The 21,536-nt window shown below is 36.5% G+C and overlaps 1 protein-coding gene across 2 annotated transcripts in view; it reads right to left on the reverse strand.

The window, feature by feature from the left end:
- Window positions 1–21,536, reverse strand: part of ATP9B (ATPase phospholipid transporting 9B (putative)) — a 163,870-nt gene that overhangs the window by 119,476 nt on the left and 22,858 nt on the right. For both annotated transcript variants that reach the window (XM_032183416.1, XM_032183415.1), the window contains exons 3-6: window positions 18,381–18,531; window positions 15,568–15,681; window positions 11,610–11,718; window positions 988–1,046 (exon numbers count right to left, since the gene is read on the reverse strand). In XM_032183416.1, coding sequence (XP_032039307.1) covers window positions 988–1,046; window positions 11,610–11,718; window positions 15,568–15,681; window positions 18,381–18,531 — 433 coding nt within the window. The remainder of the gene's footprint in view (window positions 1–987; window positions 1,047–11,609; window positions 11,719–15,567; window positions 15,682–18,380; window positions 18,532–21,536) is intronic.

Genomic DNA, 21,536 nt, shown 5'->3' on the forward strand with positions numbered 1-21,536 from the left:
CAAACAAGGAAGCATAACATGAATCAGGAGGGCAGATCTATTGAAGGATTTTTCCTTTTTAAATAGTATTCCACTAAATAGTTGTAATCCCATGAAGAAGTTTAGAAAAGTCTAATCACTGACTAGGTTCCACTAGCTATTCTTCTTGCAAACAGCAACTTGCAATAAAAGATCTCAAACAAGGCTGGTTACAAGGATACAAGCTTCAATTTGAGGTAATTTTCTAGGATCAAGGGCTTAGTTCTTTTTTACAAAGCAGAACAGGAATCACTTAGCACCAAGGAAGTCTGTTGCCTTTCCAGAATGAAATTCCATAAAAATTTTGTCTGACAAGAAAAATTTGTTAAATTGGACGTCACAACAGCTTCATAGTATGCTGAAAAGCCTTTGACAGCACAGCATGATAGGGAGGATGAACTAGAAATCTAGCCCATAAGGTTCTTTATTACACAGCTTGAATTTAGGTCTCGTTACAGATGAGTTTTTTCCAGATCACTTACTAAAACAAACCAACTGAAGTAAGCATCACTGACTTTATTATAATACTAATACAGAGTGAAAAAAGAGTTCACAGCTCTCCTTCACCATTTGCAATAAAACTAACTTGAAAGCCCCCTCCCATTTTTAATACATTAAATTTAACCTGGAAGGCTTCAGACATCAGAAAACATGATTTAAACAGTAGGAGGCAGTCAGACAGCTTAGAGTATCTAGCACCGCACAAGCCAGAGAATGTCATTCAGTAATTGTATTCCCTTCACTAGATAAATTCAAGCATATAACAATTCATAAAATGAATGTCTACATTCAATTAAACTTAGAATTAAATCCAAAAAGAGACTTCCTTCAAGTTTCTCAAATAAGACTTGAACTAAAATATTACTTACTTAGTACTTCACAGATAAGTACCTCAATATACTTTTCTTCAGAAGATAATTAGCATGTTAATAATCTTTAGTCTCTAAAATATATTTTAAAAGTATCAACCTTTTCCACTATGATGAGGTCTCCAACTTGTATGTCTGAACTCTTAACTTGCACTTTACCTTGAAGAAAAAAAAACACAAAAACACATAATCAACTTAAGCAGGCATTAATAAAGTCACAAAAGTATAAATGCAAGTTATACTTAAAGACATTATTATTTTGAGAAAATGTTACAAGTTATACAAAAGTGATGTTTGAAGAACACATTAATAAATTTGATCTGTTTGAATAAATAACTCTAGTTATTTATTCGTTCATTTATTCACTTGTAATACCAGGTTCTTGCTACAACTCCAGAAAATGTTGCTTCCTGGAGTTAAAAAAAAAAAAAAAAACACAACAAAACAATAACAAAAATACAACCAACAAACAAACCCTGTAGACAAAGTACAAGTCATGATATAACAACATCCTCTTCCAAGATACAACAGGTGGCCAATTCAGACCTGTTAACTCACGATATAAACTCATACATATCTACACAGCCTGACAAGCTAAAACACAGACAGGCCCATACAAAATCTCTCTCTTTTTCCAGCAGAAACAGTATATTATTTCCAAGCAGCAGGTATCAGGTAAGTTATATCAAAGCATGGCTAGGTTCTTAAAAAACAAAAAAAAATCAAAACCAGACCAAATAAATTAGAAAAGATGGCCCACAAAAGGATAGCAGGTACAGCAAACAATTTGCAGTTTAATAGGAAGTATTATTAATAGCAGATTTTTAATGCACATTCTATCATTTCTCAAAGTTCTATGACAAAAACTAAGGTAACTTCCAAATCTAGAAGACCTCCTCATTGTAATGCTTAATGAAGAGATCAGCTAAACACAATCTCAGAAAATTCCTCACATTTATATGCGCATTTAGTCAAAGGCAGTAAAATTTATCTTATTATTATTTTCAGCACTTTAAAGTCACATTTCATGCAAAAAAATAGCTTTTTTATGTTTAATTTGATCTAGTTAACAATGAATTTGATCCTTTAATTGACTTAATACACTTTCATACATTTATTAAAATTAATATTTAAGAAATTAATATTAATCAATTTTCTTAATAAATTTTCCAGGATGCTAGCAACTTGAAGATACAGAAATATATAATAATGTCAGTGGAGATCAGAACTACTGTTTTGGCCTGCCTGCATAGTTAATTCTGAAAGCCGGTCTTTATTACTGATAGTCTTTTACACCAGTTCAATTTTTTAGGTGCCAAACACACCTTTGCCTCCCACTCTTTTTAATACATAACCAACCATATCTTCATTTTGACTTCCAACCCCATCATAACACATTTGTGACAGTGAAGAGATGAGTAGAAGACCTGAGTACAAAAAAGATGTAGCAAGAAGCATTAGCTCTCTAAGGAGTTTCAAGATAACTACAATGAGAATGAAGTAAGTGTCTTTGTCTTGTCTTTTTTTTTTTTTTTTTTTTAAAAAAAAGGAATCTAAAGTAACTTGTACTAAAGATCAGCCACTAGGAGTGGTCTAATATGAAATCAACATTTAGACTTAACTGTACAAGCCTGTGAATTCTCTTTATAAATTCACAAGTTTAGACTAGAAGTGAATAGTATATACTAAAACAAATGATAATCTTAATCTTAATCTGTGATAACCAACTCAATTAACTGGTTATGGTAATAACAGCCACAAAAATCCATGTATTTAAGCTATATTAAGTCTCAAATCTGTGCCACCTACAGTCACGTATGACCAAAACTATTCAGCAATACTAAATCAAATGAAACTAATAGCAATTTTATCAACTTGAACAACTGAAACTTCCAGTCATGTTATAACAGCATGTACCGTAAAGATCAAAAGACACTAACAATTCTCCTGACAGGGTAGAATATTCATTTGTGGCACTTTAAGGCAGACAAAAAGCAAAGACTCCTACTGCCAAGTATATCGACAGGAACCTACACATCATCTTTGCTTGTACTCAGTCTAGTAATCCTGAAAATTTCACATCATGAATAGAAAAGTTTCCTTATCGGACTGCTCTCTAGGTGACTAACACTACAGAATACCTTCTATATTATCTAATACATTCTGTTGGAATAGCCTCATTATTCCCACACATATGGAAGCAGCCATGACTATCTCTACAATGAAACTGAGTGACAGGACACATTCCACTAAAATTAAATGGTAAAATGTGTGGCAGTAATTTAAAAAAATAGCTTAAGATTTTGAAAAGCTGGCAAATAACACTTTCCTTTAGACTAGCAAAAATGAGAATCATTTGATACCATTTCAGAGAACATTAAAATAATGCAATACTACATCTTAGTGAAGACGCATTTAGGGAAGAAAAACACGATGTTACTCACTACATAAATTATTTTTGCAAACTATTTTTTCACTAAAAACAGCTCAGTAGCAAAGCACTCTTCACCATCTGTGTAATTACCAATAAAGTCCAAAGCTGTCAGAAGAGGCTGCGCATCCAGACTTTATAGTCCACCAAGGCGCAAGGCTTTCGCCTAAAGCAACATACAGAATTACACAGAACTGGAACACTGAAACGTGTCTCTAGTAATTCATTATACTCTCAAGATAAAGCCTTTTGAAGAGAATTACAATGATTTGAAAAAACTAATAACTCATATGTGATAACAAGTATTTCACACAAAAATTTAAGAAATTAAGTAAACAAAATCTAGGTATATAGTATATTAGAAAGGACTGTTTCTTTTTATTAATGAGCATCTTTATGAAAGAAGCTCCTCAAAGAACAGTATCTTCTGAGAGATTTTAGAAGTAATTTCAAAATTCTAAACTTACATATCATACCCTGAGCACTGTCTGAAGTACTGCTTTTGGAGCTGGCAATGGTGCTTGTCTCTAACCAGTAAATATCAAACTCCTCCATGAAAGCAGTTAAGTGTAGACCATATGAAACTTTTACCTGGTACCTATTAGTCAGCATAATTAGTGTATGCACAATATAATGGCGAACTGAAAAAAAAAATGGCACCATTAAGCTATGGTTAGTCAAAGGTGATGATGCTGATTTTACAGTGGAAATGCTGCTGCTTACAGCTTCCCTGATCAACTATATTAAAATGATACAATCCTTTATAAATACGCATCTATGTTCCAAATGATCTAAATACCAGGAACAAAGTCATGTGAAAAGTGAAACATTATAAGCAATACAGACATAATGTTGTGTCTCTAGACTCAGAAATGTTTGTTCTTTACAGCAACTTTTGAAAAAGCACAAGGGTGCCCTGTTCTTGATCAGCTGACATTCTAATATTATAAGAGATTTCAATACAGATTTCAGTTAATTGCAGTGCAATAATATTACAATAATTATCAAGAAATTCTGACAAATGCCTGATTTTAAAGTTGCAGATAACAGGTATAAATGACTCAAAACTCACTGGACACAATGACCTCTTGAAAGAGACCATTTCGCAATTAAAAAAAGGTCAATTGAGATAAAAACTCAGCAAGGTAGCATTTTAGGAACAGGGCATAAACAGAAGTTCAAAAGTAAAACAAATTACTCATGTCACTGTAGCTCTTTAAAACAGATTTCTCAATCAGATTTTAAAGGAAACATACTAGCTTTCACACTTTGTTCTCTCCTTATGTATAGCAGTTATCGATATTTTCTCAATTTCACACAGTTCTTGCTTTTAATTTTAAATTCACTACATTCTTAAATGTCCTTTAAAGATGCAGCGAAGACTTAAATATTTCATGTTTGAAGTCTAAATGGAATTATTTCATTAATCTCAGCTTCTCATCTTCTACGTACAAGGTTACATACTACAAATTCAGCAAGGAATGGTTGAAAACTGAATTTTGCCATGTTATGTGAAAAAGGAAACTGCCTAACATCAGTTATTTTATGGAACAGAGTAAGTCTGTAGACATTAAGCTGGCTGTTGCTACCTAAATTAACCAACACTTAAAACGAAGTCCCATTCTCACTTGATTTTCTGTTTAGAATGGCTATTATAAAATAAAAAGTTAACTCACTGTTAACTCACTGTTAACACAAATACCAATTCGAGATCTTATCTTACTAAAAAGAAATTCTAAGACTTCAAGAGTTACTAGTGTGAATCCAACAACTTAAAAAGCTGGTACTTCTTACACTTAGCAATATCACAATCACAGAATTGTAGGGGTTGGAAGGGACCTCAAGAGATCATCAACCTGCCAAACCAGGTTCCCTACAGCAGGTTGCCCAAGTAGGTGTCCAGACGAGCCTTGAATATCTCCAGAATATGCAGGTCATTTGTGTATTTTAGGTGTCTGGGGAGTACCTCAGGCCAAAAATAACTCCACAGAAAGGCAACACCAATAGGTAGTCAAAGAACTCCTTATTTTAATCTACTACAATGTAGTATAAGAAGATTTTAACTTACAAATCAGCCTGCATTTACTACCTTTATACAAATAATTAACCACAGTTCAAGTAACAGTAGCTTACCTTGCTACAAATATATTTCCCTATGGCAAACATCTAACTAGAAGTGATCATGGAAGATAAAAATGAGAATAGCACAATTAAACAAAGGGTAACACTGAACATTGCTAACTTTTAGTTTTCCTACTTCCCCATTTGAGCAAAGGCAACCTGCTTAACCTCTCTATGTCAATTTCTCCATCTTTGAAATGTAAAAGTACTTGTTTCAAAAAAAAGGCTGTAAAACCTACACAAGTCATAAAATCACTAGGGGAAAAAAAAGATGTTACAGAAATATGAAGTGCAGTTCCACTCTGAAAAGTAACTCTTAACAGTGGCATTGATTTTCAGGCTTTTAATTAAATCAGTATCAAGTTTGTTCATTCACAAGTAACAAAGCCTTCTTTCTCCAAACCATTAACCTATAGCTTAATATAGCAAACCCAACTGATTTTTTCCACTTGAAGAGTACTGCTGATTTTAAAAAATTTGGCAGATTATATTGAAAGTTACTTATAAAAGTAGTTTGCAGAGGTGTAGTTTAATTTGCTCAGAGAAGTATCTAAATCCTCAACATCTGTAAAGATCTTGGTTTACTTTTATTGTAGCTGGCAATTCAACTTTTTGCCTCAAAATAATACCTTTCAGTTTCACAATGTTTTATGATAAATGAATCCTATATTATGAAAGAGGTGTGAAGAAATATCTATTATTTTTGTTGTTGCCTTTTTCAGTAAAGCTTAATTTTGAGTGGGGACTGTAACAACGTTTTCCTTATTAAAAGTGGCTGTACCTCAAAATATTGTTAGCTCAGCAATCATACCAGAGCCAATGTATGCTTCAGAGTTAATTGTAAGCAAAGGTCTTGAATCTTTACTTCTGTAAAGATCAGTGTCTTAAAAAAATGAACAAACAAACAAAAACAAAACAACAAACAGAACATAAACCAAGTATGAAATCATGCACAAGAAGGATGTGAAGCTCTTGGAATGGGTCCAGAGGAAGGCCACTAGGATGATAAGATGATCAGAGGACTGGAGCACCTCTCCTATGAAGAAAGGCTGAGGGAACTGGGCTTGTTTAGCTTGGAGAAGAGAAGGCTCTGGGGAGACCTCATTGCAGCCTTCCAGTACTTGAAGGGAGAGTACAAACAGGAGGGGAAATGCCTGTTTATATGTGTTGATAGTGACAGGACAAGGGGAAATGGTTTTAAACTATGACAGGGGAGATTTAGATTAGATATTAGGAGGAGGCTTATCACTCAGAGGGTGGTGAGGCACTGGCACAGGCTGCCCATAGAGGTTGTGGATGCTCCATCCCTGGAGGCATTCAAGGCCAGGCTGGATGCGGCTCTGGGCAGCTCGCTCTAGTGGTTGGCAACACTGCAGAGGGGTTGAAACTAGATGATCTTTAAGGTCCTTTTCAACCCAGGCCATTCTGTGATTCTGTGATGACACTGACATCAAAATTGGAAAGCTGAAATAAACATACATATTTGTAGGTAAAACTTGACTATCCTTTTCTTACTAAAAAAGGCATTTTTAAAGCTTCTGTTTTGAACACATTACTACTCTGCGTGTCAGTTCCTGAAATAATTGCTACATACTATCTTACACAATTTGAAAATTTATATTCCATGCCTAGAAAAGAGCAGTGTCAAGGTAATCAAATGGGGTTTTAATTTGATGACTTATTTCTAGGAGAAGTTACAAAGTGAAGTTTCTTAAATACACATATTTAACAAAATATTACATGCACTGGGAAAGAGGAAATCAAGATTCCAAAACAGCTATTTAAGCGCCATTTAAATGCCTAGCAATTTACCAGAACTTCCAGTATCCATAATATTTGAAAAAATGCTGAGAATTCCTCCTACTTGTTTAGAAGGCAAGAGAGGAAAGTGAAATGACAGACATAAAAGGCACCAAAGTTAGCTCTTAACACTGCAAATTTCAGTCTTGACATTTGCATCACAGTGATAACACTAAACTATAGACTTGCTTCCAGAACTAAGAATTTCAGATCACTAACGCTACTGCTGAATACGGCAGGATGTAGTATCTATTTCAAAGGTGTTCAGTGTCACATGTAACAAATCTAAAAAAAATAAAACCAAATAGCAGGTTAAATTACACCTTTGAAAGAAGAGCTGTAAGAGTCTATTTCTTTAACGATTGTGTTAAAGACTACAAAGATCTGGAGGCCAGCAATGCAACCGCTTCTGTTAAACAAATGATAGCTATCCCACTTGCAATTTTCCCACAGTGGTATGTCTAAATGTTGATAAAGCTATTTCAGGCTGTCAAGGAAGGGAAGAACAATAGTTGCTACATTGCTCCCTGCTATATGCAAATCCCATATAGCAATGCAAGTTTCCATACTGTTTCCTATTCCTCACAGCTGCTAGGTGATATCATCACTAATATGACTACTCACCATTTACTCACCTTCCAATTACTTTTTAAAATGGTATATTGGGTTTACATGGCAAGGTTTTGGTAGCAGAAGTGGGCTCTCAGGGTGGTCTCTGTCAGAAAAGACCAGGGGCTGCTTCATGTCAGGCACAGCAAGTTCCATCTGGCTCCTAAACAGACCTGCTGCTGGCCAAAGCTGAGCCTGTGAGCAATGCTGGTTGTACTTCTATGATAACATAACTAAGAATAAAAAATGCTGCACTGCAGCTCTGTGCAAGAGAAGTCAGAAAACTGTGAGAGAAAACTCTGCAGACACAAAGGTCTGTGAAGGAGTAGGTGCTCCAGGTATTGGAGCAGATTCTCCTGTATCCTGTCAAGATGACTGTGGTGGACCAATCTGTCGACTTGCAGCCCATGGAGGGCCACCCCAGCACAGATATTCACACTGCAGCCTGTGGAGGATGTGACAGCACGGATCAGTATGATGTAAAGGAAGCTGCAGCCCATGGAGAAGAGCCCACTGTGGAGCAGGCTGTCCGGTGGGAACTGCGGCCTGCAGGAGACCCACGCTGGAGCAGTCTGTTCCTGCAGGACTACAGCCCATGGAAAGGGTCCATGGTGGAGCTGTTCTTGAACTGCAGACCGCTGGAAGTTCACACTGGAACAGTTCGTGAAGGATTGTATCTCATGGGAGGGACCTCACGCTGGAGCAGGGGAAGAGCGTGTAGAGGAAGGAGCAACAAAGAAAGTGTTATGGTCTGATTGCAACCCCCATTCCTCATCTTCCTGCACTGGGAGTAGGAAGAAGAACCAGGAGTGAAGTAGAGCCTGGGAAGAAAGAGTGTGTGAGGAAGGTGGGTTTTATTTCTCACTATCCTACTTTGTAATTAATACTCTGCTTAGCAGAGCTTTAAACTAGATTCAGCAAGGGAGAGGGATGTACTTCTGGGTGGCAGAGAAGAACAAACACCAACACTTCAGTAAGCAATAGGGAAATATCTGTGAAATACCTGTCCCAAATTAAGATGGGCTCCTCTAAAAAGGTGATGCAGCCAATAGCCCAGCTGAAGTGCCTTTACACTGACACACACAGCATGGGAAACAAGCAGGAGGAGTTGGAAACCACAGTGCAATTAGAAAACTATGATCTAATTGCTATCAATGGGTTGTGGGGCAAATCACACAACTGGAATCACACTGCAATTAAGGGCTACAAGCTTTTCAAAAGAGATGGGCTGAGAAGGGGCGGGGGGGTGATGTTGCCCTCTGTTTTAAGAAATGGATAGATTGCAAAGAACAGGTTGAGAGCTTGCAGATAAAAATTAAGGACTGAACCAATAAAGGACACCTAAGTTGGGGTTTACTGCAGACCATCTGATCAAGGGGATCATGTTAATAAGGCCTTCCTGCTTCAGCTACAACAAGCATCGTGCTCACAGTCTCTCATCCTGATTTCAATCAACCAGATATCTGCAGGGAAAGCAACACAGCAGGCTGTAAGCAATCCAGGAGACTTGTGGTGTGTATCAGTGTAAATTCCTGGTCCAACCATTAGATAAACCAACCAGAGGAGAAGTGTTACTGGGCCTGGTGCCCAACTGTGCAGATGAACTCATTAAAGAGGTTAAGACTGGAAGCAATCTGGGATGCAGGGACCATGCCCTGGTTGAGTTGGTGACCTCAAGATATACAGGCCTGGCAAAAAGCAAAAACAGGACTCCAAAACTTCTGAAGAGTGAAATTCCAGTTATTTAAAGGACTAGTGGATGAGATCCCCTGGAATGCTGTCCTTAGGGAACAGAGGAACTCATCAGAACCAGCAACTCTTTAAGGACGCTGTTCTTAGACTGCAGGAACTCTCCATCCCCATGTGCAAGAAATGAAGCAGGGAAAGAAGGAAACCAAGATGGTTGTGTAAGGAGCTGCTGGACAAACAGGTATAAGAATGTACATGCACAGGCAGTGGAAGCAGGGATATATGGCCTGGGAAGAGTACAGAGGAGATCCCATCCCTACACATCTGGATATGTTATCAGAAAAGCCACAGCACAGATGGAACTGAACTTGGCAAGGGATTCAAAAAATAACAAGAAGGGATTCTGTAGGTACATTGTTCAGAAAAGAAAGGCCAGGGAGAGTGTAACCCCTTTGATAAACAAGAAGGGAGAACTGGTAACAACAGACATGGAGGAGGCTGAGGTACTCAATAACTTCTTTGCCTCGGTTTTCACTGCCAATCAGGCTTCCCATGTCTCTCTAGTCTCTGAAAGTGTAGGTGAGGGCTGGGGGAAGAATCCCTCCCCCTATAAGCACAGAGCAGGTTTGAGACCACCTGATGAAAGTGAACAGACGCAAGTCTATGGGGCCTGATTACATGCATCACAGGGTCCTGAGGGAACTGGCTGATGGAGTTGCCCAGCCTCTCTCCATCATTTTTGAAAAGCCATGGCAGTCAGATGAAGTCACTGGTGACTGGAGAAAGGGAAGCATCACTCCCATTTTTAAGAAGGGTAGAAAGGAAGATCCAGGGAACTACAGACCAGTGAGCCTCACCTCTGTGACAGGGAATATTGTGGAACAGATCCTCCTGGAAGCAATGTTAAGGCACGTGCAAGATAAGGAGGTGATCCAAGTTAGCTAACACGACTTTATCAAGGATAAATTGTGCCTGAGAAAACTGGTGGCTTTCTATGATGGAGTGACTGCATCAATCAACAAGGGAAGAATGACCGATATCATCTATTCAAACTTCTGCAAAGCCTTTGACATGGTCCCCCATGACATCCTCACCTCCAAATTGGAGAGAGACAGATTTGAAGGGTGGACTATTTGGTGGATAAGGAATTAGCTAGATGGATGCAGCCAGAAAGCTGCAGTCAATGGCTCTATGTACAGTGATGGCTGGAGTCTTTCAGGGGTCTGTCTTGAGACCAGTACTGTTTAATATCTTTATCAATGACAGAGACAGCGGGATTAAGTGCACCCCTGGCAATGTTACAGATCATTCCAAGCTGAGTGGAGCAGCTGATACAACAGAAGGAAGCGATGTCATCCAAAGCGACCTGGACAAGCTTAAGAAGTATGCCCATGTTAACTGAATGAGGTTCAACAAGCCCAAAGGCAAGGTGCTGCAATCCCAGACACCAGTAAAGAGGTGGTACACTCGATCCCCTTATCAATGTCATTGATAAAAATATTAAGCAAAACTGGCCCCAATACTGAGCCCTGGGGAATACCACACAGATGTTAAAACATTCTGTTCCTATTATGCAATCACATGATTTCAAATTATATGCAAAAATTAAAAACAGTATTTTTAATACTTATCTGACTCTCAATACATCAACCTGTTCTTATGTACAAATATATCTACTAAGATTGAAAGACTCAGAAATGTTATTAGATTGTATTTCTTAGTTACCGATTTCTTATTTTATATATGCATTTGATATACAACTGACAGTGCTGCCGATTTACTGTTCAAATCAATTTCAGAGTACAGCACACTGAAGTAATAGTGCAAAATAGTAGCATATTTCAAAGATATATACAGTAATATACATTTCCTTTACAAGCCAAAGATTTACAATATTTCTTAAACAGATCAAATTTAAGTTTCATTATCTAAGTGAAATCAAGCATACATCCTGTACCATTTTCATTCTCCAAAGTGCAGTTTGAAGTATTAGATAGTTGTTTGAACTGAAATTCTATGTGTATGACAAAAAGGTTAAATATTTAAGGATTTATACAAATGGTTTTACTAACCTCGTACTGTCAGCTTGCTATACAACTGTGAGTTCATTTCCTTGTCTCTCTTGTAACGACGATACTCATCAACAGCTTCCCGTACCACTGTGACTGTCAAAACAAATCCCTGTTAAAGATACAATGATGCAACTCAGAATTGTCAAAATGCTAGAACAGAATTATACAAGCAGGAACACTATACAAAGTAAGAACCTGAACTTAGAATATTTACTTTTTCGTTCATTTCGATTTTTTCTTTTTCAAGTGCTTTCTTCAATCTGTTAAATTTTTAGTCCAAGAAGGAAAATCACACTTGTATACTGTATATGTATAATTTGAAAATGTAGATATTCAAATTATGTCTAATTTAGATATAAACTGAAATTAAAAAAAAATTAAATGCCTCAAATAAGTAAAAGACAGCTTTACAGTTTTTAAAGCTGATTTCCCCATCTTCTAAAAAATCTGTGTCTTTACAACAAACATTTAAGAAGTCTCCAGTTCAAATACTGGTAAGTTCGCTGCCTTTTGCCTAACAGAGAGAAATGAAAAGGTAACAGATGCTTAGTTTAATTAATTTTGCCATCTTACATTTATTTACCCTCACACTACAAATATTGACAAAGAAAAAAAAAAAAAGGTTCTGTTCTGAAAAATTAAGTATCTAAATGTTTTGGCTTCAGTTTTCACAGGACAGTGCCACTGCAGCTTATACTGGAAGTGCTGAGAGTCCCACATATAATTAAGTTTCTGGCAACACAAAGAATATGCTCGCCAAAAGGAATACAGAACAGAACAGTTCAGGGATATAGTTGCAGGAGTTTCCCCTCTCTCTTTCTAATTCTTCTCAGTTATGGTTTCTGGCTACTTGAAATCAAGTACTTAGTCTTTCTCTATCAGTGAAAGAGAAATAACATTTTACGACAGAAAAGGGAGCTTATTACTGTCATACAAGAACACTAAAAAAAATTATTCACAAATCCTCCAACAGATAAGGCTTTAGATTATCCATTTGGACTCTGAAACACATCAGTATTTTCCTTCTATGCCAGAAAATATAAGACATTAGACTACTTTCTTGCAAAATTCCAACAGTGTTTGCCAGACTTCCCCTACTTTCTCAGTAGAAAGAAGTCAAGATGTGGAGCTTTTTTAGAACAGTCTTGACTACAATTTTTCTTTTCAATAGCAAGGGCATTTTGCATTTCCAGCCCTGAATTCTAAGGTTTAATCTGTTGCAAGCTTATAGTTAATATACTTCTTGTTTGTTCATGTTTACACTAGCTACATCAATTAAATTAGAATCAGATAGAACAATAAACTGCCAAAAACGCATTCCTGCTCACTCCTCACACCAAATCCCCTAATACACGCTACTATTACTTAAACCCAAGTTTCAGATCTTAATTTAGCCCTTTGAGATACCAGAAGGTTCAGACCTTAGAACCTTCAGTTCTACCTTAGAACTCCATTTTCAACACTCAAAAATATGAAAGTACTTTATAAAATCAGTCAACTATATTCTGAAAAGTGTCTGAGGATCTGATAGGATTGACATGCTGCTTTACTTGGAATAAAAGTTTTCTTTAATTTTTACAAAATTCTTTATCTTCGTTTTCTCCAGACACCTTAAATCATTGCTATTTTGAACGGCCATTTGCTAGTGCCCCTAAACACCATCTCTACGCTTTAAAGCAGTAGGGTTTTTCCCCCTCTTATGGCAGCATTTTGTATTATCTTCATGAGCTTTGACAACAGAAATATTTTAGTAGCATAAGAAAGGCACTCCTGAAATGCTTTCCAATATTTGCCACTAGCACATATCATATTCACTGGGCAGTAATGAAAGCACGGAACGTGAGGTGTTATTTTCAAGAATTTCTCCTGCAAGTCACCTGCTGGTAGCTCCATACAAATGACCATGATTATAAAGGAAGTATTTAACACATCCCTTTTTCCTCATTTACCCAAAGAAACTGGACATTCTTCGAAAGGGGAGAATTGTTGTCTTTCTTTATAGGTGCTTAAACATCTTTAGCATACAGCTTCCAATCAAATTTGTGTCCCTTACATCCTTGGATGTTGGACTTAAAAGAAGAATTCTATTCTCTACTATGCAAATGACAGCAAATGAGTAAAATAAAGCGTTGTTTGAAGAACTCTGGTGCTTGATCTAAGTGCAAAGTGAAGAAAGGGGAGGGGAACAGGCAGAGTGACAAAAAACACCCACCTTTTAGAAGACAGTCAGCTTCTATTTTGTGGTTTTAAGTATTGTGCTGAATAATTTTTATTATTTTAAACTCTCGAGAGAAAACACGAGCCAAAACTAAGTTATAGCTACTCCTCTTGTTCTTGATGAACATTTCCCAACAATTTACATGCTCTTCCAGGAGGAGGTCTGACATAAATGTTTTATATTTTCATCATAAATACTGAGCCTTACTAAACATAAAGTTAATCTTGTTTACCTGGAAGTCAGCTACTCAAGTAGAAACAACTGAGTTTTCCAAAAACTAAGCACCAGCGTCAAGATCTGAGTTTGTGCAAGATGTAAAAACTGGAAACATTATTCAAAATATCCTTGAAGAAGACCCACATGTATATACAAAACATATTCTGTGTTATATAGTATTATTATTTTTTTTTGACAGAGATAAAATGGGCTGATATGCCAAGATGGGCTGATTATTTTTTTTTCTCCTTACTACCACATTAACCTACAGCACTTCACAATTTCAAGACCAAATTCCAGACAAGGTTAACTTTTGTCTTTTGTTACTGGGTCAGTAACAAAGACGTTTGTAAATATTCATTTTAGAACTCCCACAGTTGAACATTTTTTCTGTCTTGGAAGTGTTTTTTGTTGCAGCAAAAATCGTCTGGACATGGAGGTGTGAAGAATCTCCAGGACTGCCTCTTCATTTATCAGTACTTAAAAGGTCTTTTCTCAGCAATTAAATTAATCCAGAATATTTACTAGAAGGACTGAAGAACAACCTTTACTCAAGCAGTCAGCATGTCACTACTCCTCTTGAACACCTCTTGCAATAAACACATTGTGAAAAATACAATTTTAAAAATAAATTTAGAAAATAAGGTATTCCTGTTCTGCTTTTACACCTGGGGCGATGGGGATGGGAAACCAAAAAAATAAAGGTAATGATTCAGTTAAAATAATACATGAATTCAAAATCACCAGAATATAGCTGGCAGACTACCATAAGAGCCTCTTCTTCAAAGGATAGTTTTTCCTGAGGTTTGAAAATTGTAAGTCAGAAGCAACTATTTGAACAGTTCCTGAAGAACTTACTGCAGAATGTTCAACAACAGACATATTGAAAGGAAATCAGTGCAACTGGCAATGTAATCAGGCAGGAAAAGCATGTTTAATGCATAACTTATCTTCAAAATACCTTTTCCTCCTGCTTTACTCACAGCTTGATTTTTTTATCTTTTATTTTTTAATATTTATGCATTTTTTGTGAAAAGAGTACAGGATCAAAACCAATACCAAAAGAATGCAAAGATGTACACTTTCAATTCTGACCCAGCCTTAAGACATAAAAGTGAACAAAAACAGAAAAAAAGAAAAAAAAAAAAAACACAAACAACACGAAAGTGTTGAATGCTGCCAATAACGTTCTCTACCTGCTAAAGTTTTTGTTTGTTTGTTTGTTGGTTTTTGTTTTCTTCTTTTCAATCTCTCAAGTGACCAGCTGCTATAAAGGAACATTACTCATGATTCAGACTACCCACTTAATAAAAAAGGGTTAACAAACAACACCTTTTGCAATATCTGCTGTAATACTGTACTTTCAATTAAGTATTTTACTTCTGTTACATATTTCATCAGTGATTTTCATAGATTTTCATCATTACCAGATTTCATCACCAGATGGAAATCTATGAAATATGTACATGAACTCTTCAGCTGAAGTTTAAAAAACCCTCTAGTTAATAGCATTTTTCTGTTTACCAGAGGAGCCCAGTACGTATACAGGTAGCCTATTTTCAATGCTGGTACAAACTGTGAGCAGGACACGACGAGAAAATAGAGATTCAAGAAAAACTTGAACTGTTCATATAAAACCTAAAATGAGAAACACAAAATAGATAAATTCCTTAATATTTATGCGTATAGTATACATAAAATTCACTTTCTTGTGACAGTAGATACAAAACCTATAGCATACTAAAACACACAGTACTATAACCGTGCTATCCAGTACAGCATACTGTACAGTATATTGTACTGTATAGTACAGTATAATATCCCCAATACTATATATATTATTATGATGATTTTAACGTTATAATGCTATTTTTGTTGAGAAAATTCCTTTGATATGAATGCCTCTTTTCAATCTGGAAAAGCAAGTTGCTGAATTTTTGACATTTTGAAAACTGAACTATGTAAACTCATCAGTCTTTAATAATATTATAAACTATATATATAAGATCACAGGGCAAAGATTCACTATGGAATTTCAACAGAAAATGGAATTCAGATATTTGTAGAAGCATCTTGTAATAATTTAATATTCACAATAGTTAACCTTTGTTTATGAAACCAAGTGAGTTGTTTGATTTTTTTTTCTTAAAGTGCCAATAAAATCACAGAAGACTGAGTATCTGAACTTTCATTGCTTAAAGTGTCCATTTTTAACTGCTAAACCTTTTTTTCTAAAAATACAGCATTAAATCTTTTAGTTAAGTACCAATACTTAAATTCTGCATTATCTGTCTTAAGATGCTTTCTTTCTTAAAATATTTACAGCTCAGCCTTAAACAAAAATAAATAAATAAATAAATCATTGGCATCAAATGAACAGAAACCATTTTCAAAAGTATTATATTATTTTAGACTTTGTCATTTAAAACTCCCCAGAGTATGAAAACTGAGTAAGATACATGATATTGATTTTCATCAGCGTGAGAATACCCTAAAACTTCAACCCAATCTGCAGCACATAGAGAAAACAGTACACATCAATTCCTAATTACTTTCATTCACCACATTCCCTCAGCACACTCCCTCTACTACGTAGCCACTGAAGTTTCTACTCTTGTACAAGCAACAAGATCTACAACTCATCTGTTTCTCTATGAAGATTCTCAGTTTTCAAAGGGGCCAAGGTTACCATCAGTTGAGACACATTCCTTCAAAATTACCACTTCCCACAGTTCTTAAAAATAATGAAACTATTCAGTCTTCAAGAATAAATGTTGCTTAGGAAGACAAAATGAAGACAAGAAATGATCCAGGGAGAGTGGGTAGGTATTGTTCTCCTTCCAAAAGGCTATCAGATGGAATCTCAGAATAAGGTAGTGTTCTTCAGTTTCCATAACAAGACCAACTTTTTTTTTTTTTTTTTTTTTTTTTTTAACAAAATCAATGACAGTTTACTAAGTTTTTAGAAAGTTTAAACTATGCAATATTAATAATAACATGGACATGAAATAATCTGGAAAAACGACTTAGCACTAAATTTCTCAGAAGAATCATTTGTAATAAATATTGATACAGAGGATGTGTCTATTAATAAATAAAAGTTTGGTCTAAACTCCAAGATAATTGTTCAAGTTCTAATTGAAGACAAAGTTCAAGTTCACCATAGAATAAACTGTTCCATATTCCAAAAAAATGATAGATGCTGACATCTAGTATAACACAACACCTCTAGCTACTAGGGAGTGGCTACCTACTAGAAGTGCCTACTGAACTTGCAATATTATTCTAGAATTGTAACTGCACAGTGAGTAATAAATTGCTTCAAAGGCAAAAGTTTCAAAACAGATCAAAACCACTTTTAAATAGTATCTCCATCTTTTAAGTTTACAATTCAGTTGACATTGCAACGATTCTGCATGAAAATCAAAGCTACTTGACAGATATTTATTGCTTTCATCAGTGCAATGTCATTAATTATGCAAAAAACTAAGCCCTAGGAAAAAAACTCAGAAAAGTTAATCTCAACATGTCTTTTTGGCAAAGCAGCAGCACCTTAACTTTGCCAGTGTCTTACAAGTGTTATATCACTACTGTTCAGCTAAAAGACTACCTAGACAACCTCAAATCTGATTTTTTTTTTTTCAAATTGGAAAATTTGAAACTGACAAAACTGTAAAGCCAAAAGAAAGAAAAAAACCTGCATCTACTCCACAACAAAAGTATTATCATTCAAAACCAAAAAGACTTCATTATTTTTTTAAAACTGCAAGAAGAATTACAACTCTGAAAAGTACTACTCTACAAAGATAAGCCTTGCTTATTTCCATATTAACCAGAGATTTTTCCTTATGAGGAGTTCATATTTCAGAATGCATCATTTATTGTGCTTTCAATGGCAGTGAACATGCAGAAATATCTATATTAGCACAATTGATTTTCAACTGTTTCTCAACTATAGTCAGTATTTTGTGGCATTTTCACAACTGATAGTGTAGAATTGACTGTTTCAAACAGAGGGTTACAAATTTCTAATGATGAACATAAAAATGCAAGGAAATGAACCTCAAATTTGTAAAGCTTCACTGAAATCCCACTGTTCCAAGTCATACAAATTGCACTTCTCTAGTAAATACCCCTTTGAAAATACAATTAAGAAAAAAGCAGCTTTGCTCTTACTGTCAATTGCAATTAAAGACACTGAGATAATGGTAGGAAAAAAAAAAAAAAAAAAAGAAGAATCTGGGCAAATAAATGATCTTTTCACAGAATTGCCAAATAAAGAAAGCAGTACGGAGCATACAGTCAGCCCAATACCATAAAAAAATTAGTAACCTTACCCCAGGTATAAAGGTAAAGACGTTGTATTTTTGATTTTTAATGGCATTTTTTGGGTATTTTTCTTCACATTTTTCAGGACACCCAAGCCACACTGTGCGAGCCTTCAGCTCTTTCTTTCTTCGGCAAATGTTTATAAGCCAATCAGAACAACTGAAAAGAAAAATAATTGTTTACTTTCAAAATAAAAATTTACTGTATATGATAATCAATTTCAAACATGGAATCCTCAAGCTAAGAAAAATAGGTGTTTTTTTTCACTGTATCTAAATTAGTAAGCATGATGTTGACTTCTAATATTTAGGTTAATTACACAGAACTCTTAACTCAGACACACACACAAATATACATCTATAAAAACACATAAACAATATTTATCTAATATATAGTTGAGCAACCTGGTCTAATGTAAGGTGTCCTTGCCCTTGTCAGGGGAGATGGAACCTTTAAGGTCCCTTCCAACCCAAGCCATTGTACCATTTTATGAATGTTATGTAAATATATTTGTTTACACATTTTATATTATATATAATAATGTATATATAATATATATATTATATAATGCATAATATATTGCAATATAATGTAACATAATGTGTAATAATGTATAATATGTAATAACGTCGTAATAAATATGTAATAATGTAGTAATAATGTAATGTAATATATAATATATGTAATATAATAATATATATGGATCCATACAAGTCCATGAGTCCAGATAGGATTCATCCCAGGGTGCTTAGAGAGCTGGCTGTTGTTATCATGGGACCTCTCTCAATTATTTTTCGATGGTCTTGGGAATCTGGAGAGGTTCCAGTTGACTGGAAGCTGGCAAATGCTGTACCAATTTTCAAGAAGGGTAAGAAAGATGACTCTGGCAACTACAGGCCTGCCAGTCTCACGTCAGTGCCTGCTAAAATTATGGAGATTATCTTGGAAGTTACTGAAACACACCTGGGAAACAATGCAGTCATTGGTCCCAGTCAGCATGGGTTCACGAGGGGTAGGTCTGTTTGACTAACTTGATTTCCTTTTATGATAAGATCACCCATCCAGTCGATCAAGGGAAACCAGCTGATGTGATCTTTTTGGATTTCAGTAAAGCTTTTGACACAGTTTCCCATAGGATCCTACTGGACAAAATGTCTAGTATACAGCTAGACAAAAAAAAACCATCATACAATGGGTGAGCAAGCGGCTGATGGGCAGGGCTCAAAGGCTTGTGGTAAATAGGGCCATATGAGGCTGATGGTCAATCACCAGTGGGGTGCCCCAAGGCCCCATTTTAGGGCCAGTCCTCTTCAATGTTTTAATAAATGATTTGGATATAGGACTAGAAGGTGCTTTGAGAAAATTTGCTGAAGACACAAAACTTGGAGGACTTGTTGACTCTGTCGAGGGTGGAAAGGCTTTGCAGAGAGGTCCGGACAGATTGTAGAGCTGGGCGATCACCAACCTCATGAAGTTTAACAAGAGCAAGTGCCGTGTCCTGCACCTGGGATGGGGCAACCCTGGCTATATGTACATTGGGCAATGAGATGCTGGAGAGCATCCCCACAGAAGGAACTGGAGGTTGTGGTTGACAGCAAGTTGAATGAGAGCCAGCAGTGTGCCCTGGCAGCCAGGAGGGCCAACCGTACCCTGGGGTGCATCAAGCACAGCATCGCTAGTCAGTCAAGGGAAGTGATTGTCACACTCTACTCTGCACTGATGCAGCCTCACCTTGAGGTACTGTGTGCAGTTCTGGGCATCACAGTACAAAAAGGACATGAAGCTGTTGGAGAGTGTCCAGAGAAGGGCAACAAAGATGGTGAAGGGCCTAGAGGAGAAAACATATGAGAAGCAGCTGAGGTCACTTGGCCTGTTCAGCCTGGAAAAGAGGAGGCTGAGGGGAGACCTCATCGTGGTCTACAGCTTCCTCCTGAGGGGGAGTGGAGGAGCAGATGCCAATCTATTCTCTTTAGTGACCAGTGATAGGACCCATGGGAAAGGTGCCAAGCTGAGACAGGAAAGGTTTAGGCTAGACACGAGGAAGAGGTTCTTCACTGAGAGGGTTGTTGCACACTTGAACAGGCTCACCAGGGAAGTAATCACCACACCAAGCCTGTCAGAGTTGAAGAAGTGTTTGGACTGTGCACTTAGTCATATGGTCTGAAGTTTCAGGTAGACCTGTGTGGACCAGGAGTTGGATTTGGTGATCTGTATGGGTCCCTTCCAACTTGGGATATTCTACGATTCTATGATAATATAATATATATTAAAAATATTATGTGTATATACATACATATACATACATATATATGTGTGTGTATATATATATATAAAAATACACACACACACAAACATTTGCACATTCTTTACAGGAAAACCTAACAAGTTACTTTCAATACAGAATCACAGAAATGCTCAGGTTGGAAGGGACCTCTGAAGATCATCATGGCTCTACGCTGGACCTTCTCTAGAAGTCCTATGTTCCTCTTGTACAGGGGAGCCCAGAACTTGACACAATACTCCAGGTGTGGCCTCACCAGGGCTGAGTAGAAGGGGAGGATCACCTCCCTTGACCTGCTGGCAACACTCTTCCAAATGCAGCCCAGGATACCATTGGCCTTCTTGGTCACAAGGGCACACTACTAGCTCATGGTTAACTTGTTGTCCACCATGACCTTGGGATACTATCTCTGCATTTTTAACACTGGCAGAGGGGCCTTAATCATGTTGGGAGTCTGTTCTAGACCAGTGATTTGGAAAGAATGAGTAGACAGGCCTTTTTTGAGCACTCACTGAAGTCAAAGAACAGGCCAAAGTGGTAACAGTGGATTTCAACTACACTGGCACGTGAAAGGAAGTGATGCAAGTTTTCTAGTGAGGTGTTTGAACATAATGGCAGTATGCAGGCAAAGAACTGACTGGACAGTCTCTTAAGGTCCCTTCCTAAACTGTTTTTCCACAATTGCAGTATCACAGTACACACAAATAAGCACTAGAGAAAGGCTGATAGCTTGCATCACTACATTCCCACTTGAAATGTTCTTTGTCTGTAACCTGTACTATCACAGGTCTATTTAGAAACTAATTTTGCCAAAGAACAAATGAAATTCAAAGTTGGTGGGTCTTCTTAGAGAAAACTATATTATGCAAAAGTAAAATAATTC

This window comes from Aythya fuligula, chromosome 2 (assembly GCF_009819795.1).
Source record: "Aythya fuligula isolate bAytFul2 chromosome 2, bAytFul2.pri, whole genome shotgun sequence".
In the NCBI taxonomy this organism is placed as follows: Eukaryota; Metazoa; Chordata; class Aves; order Anseriformes; family Anatidae; genus Aythya; species Aythya fuligula.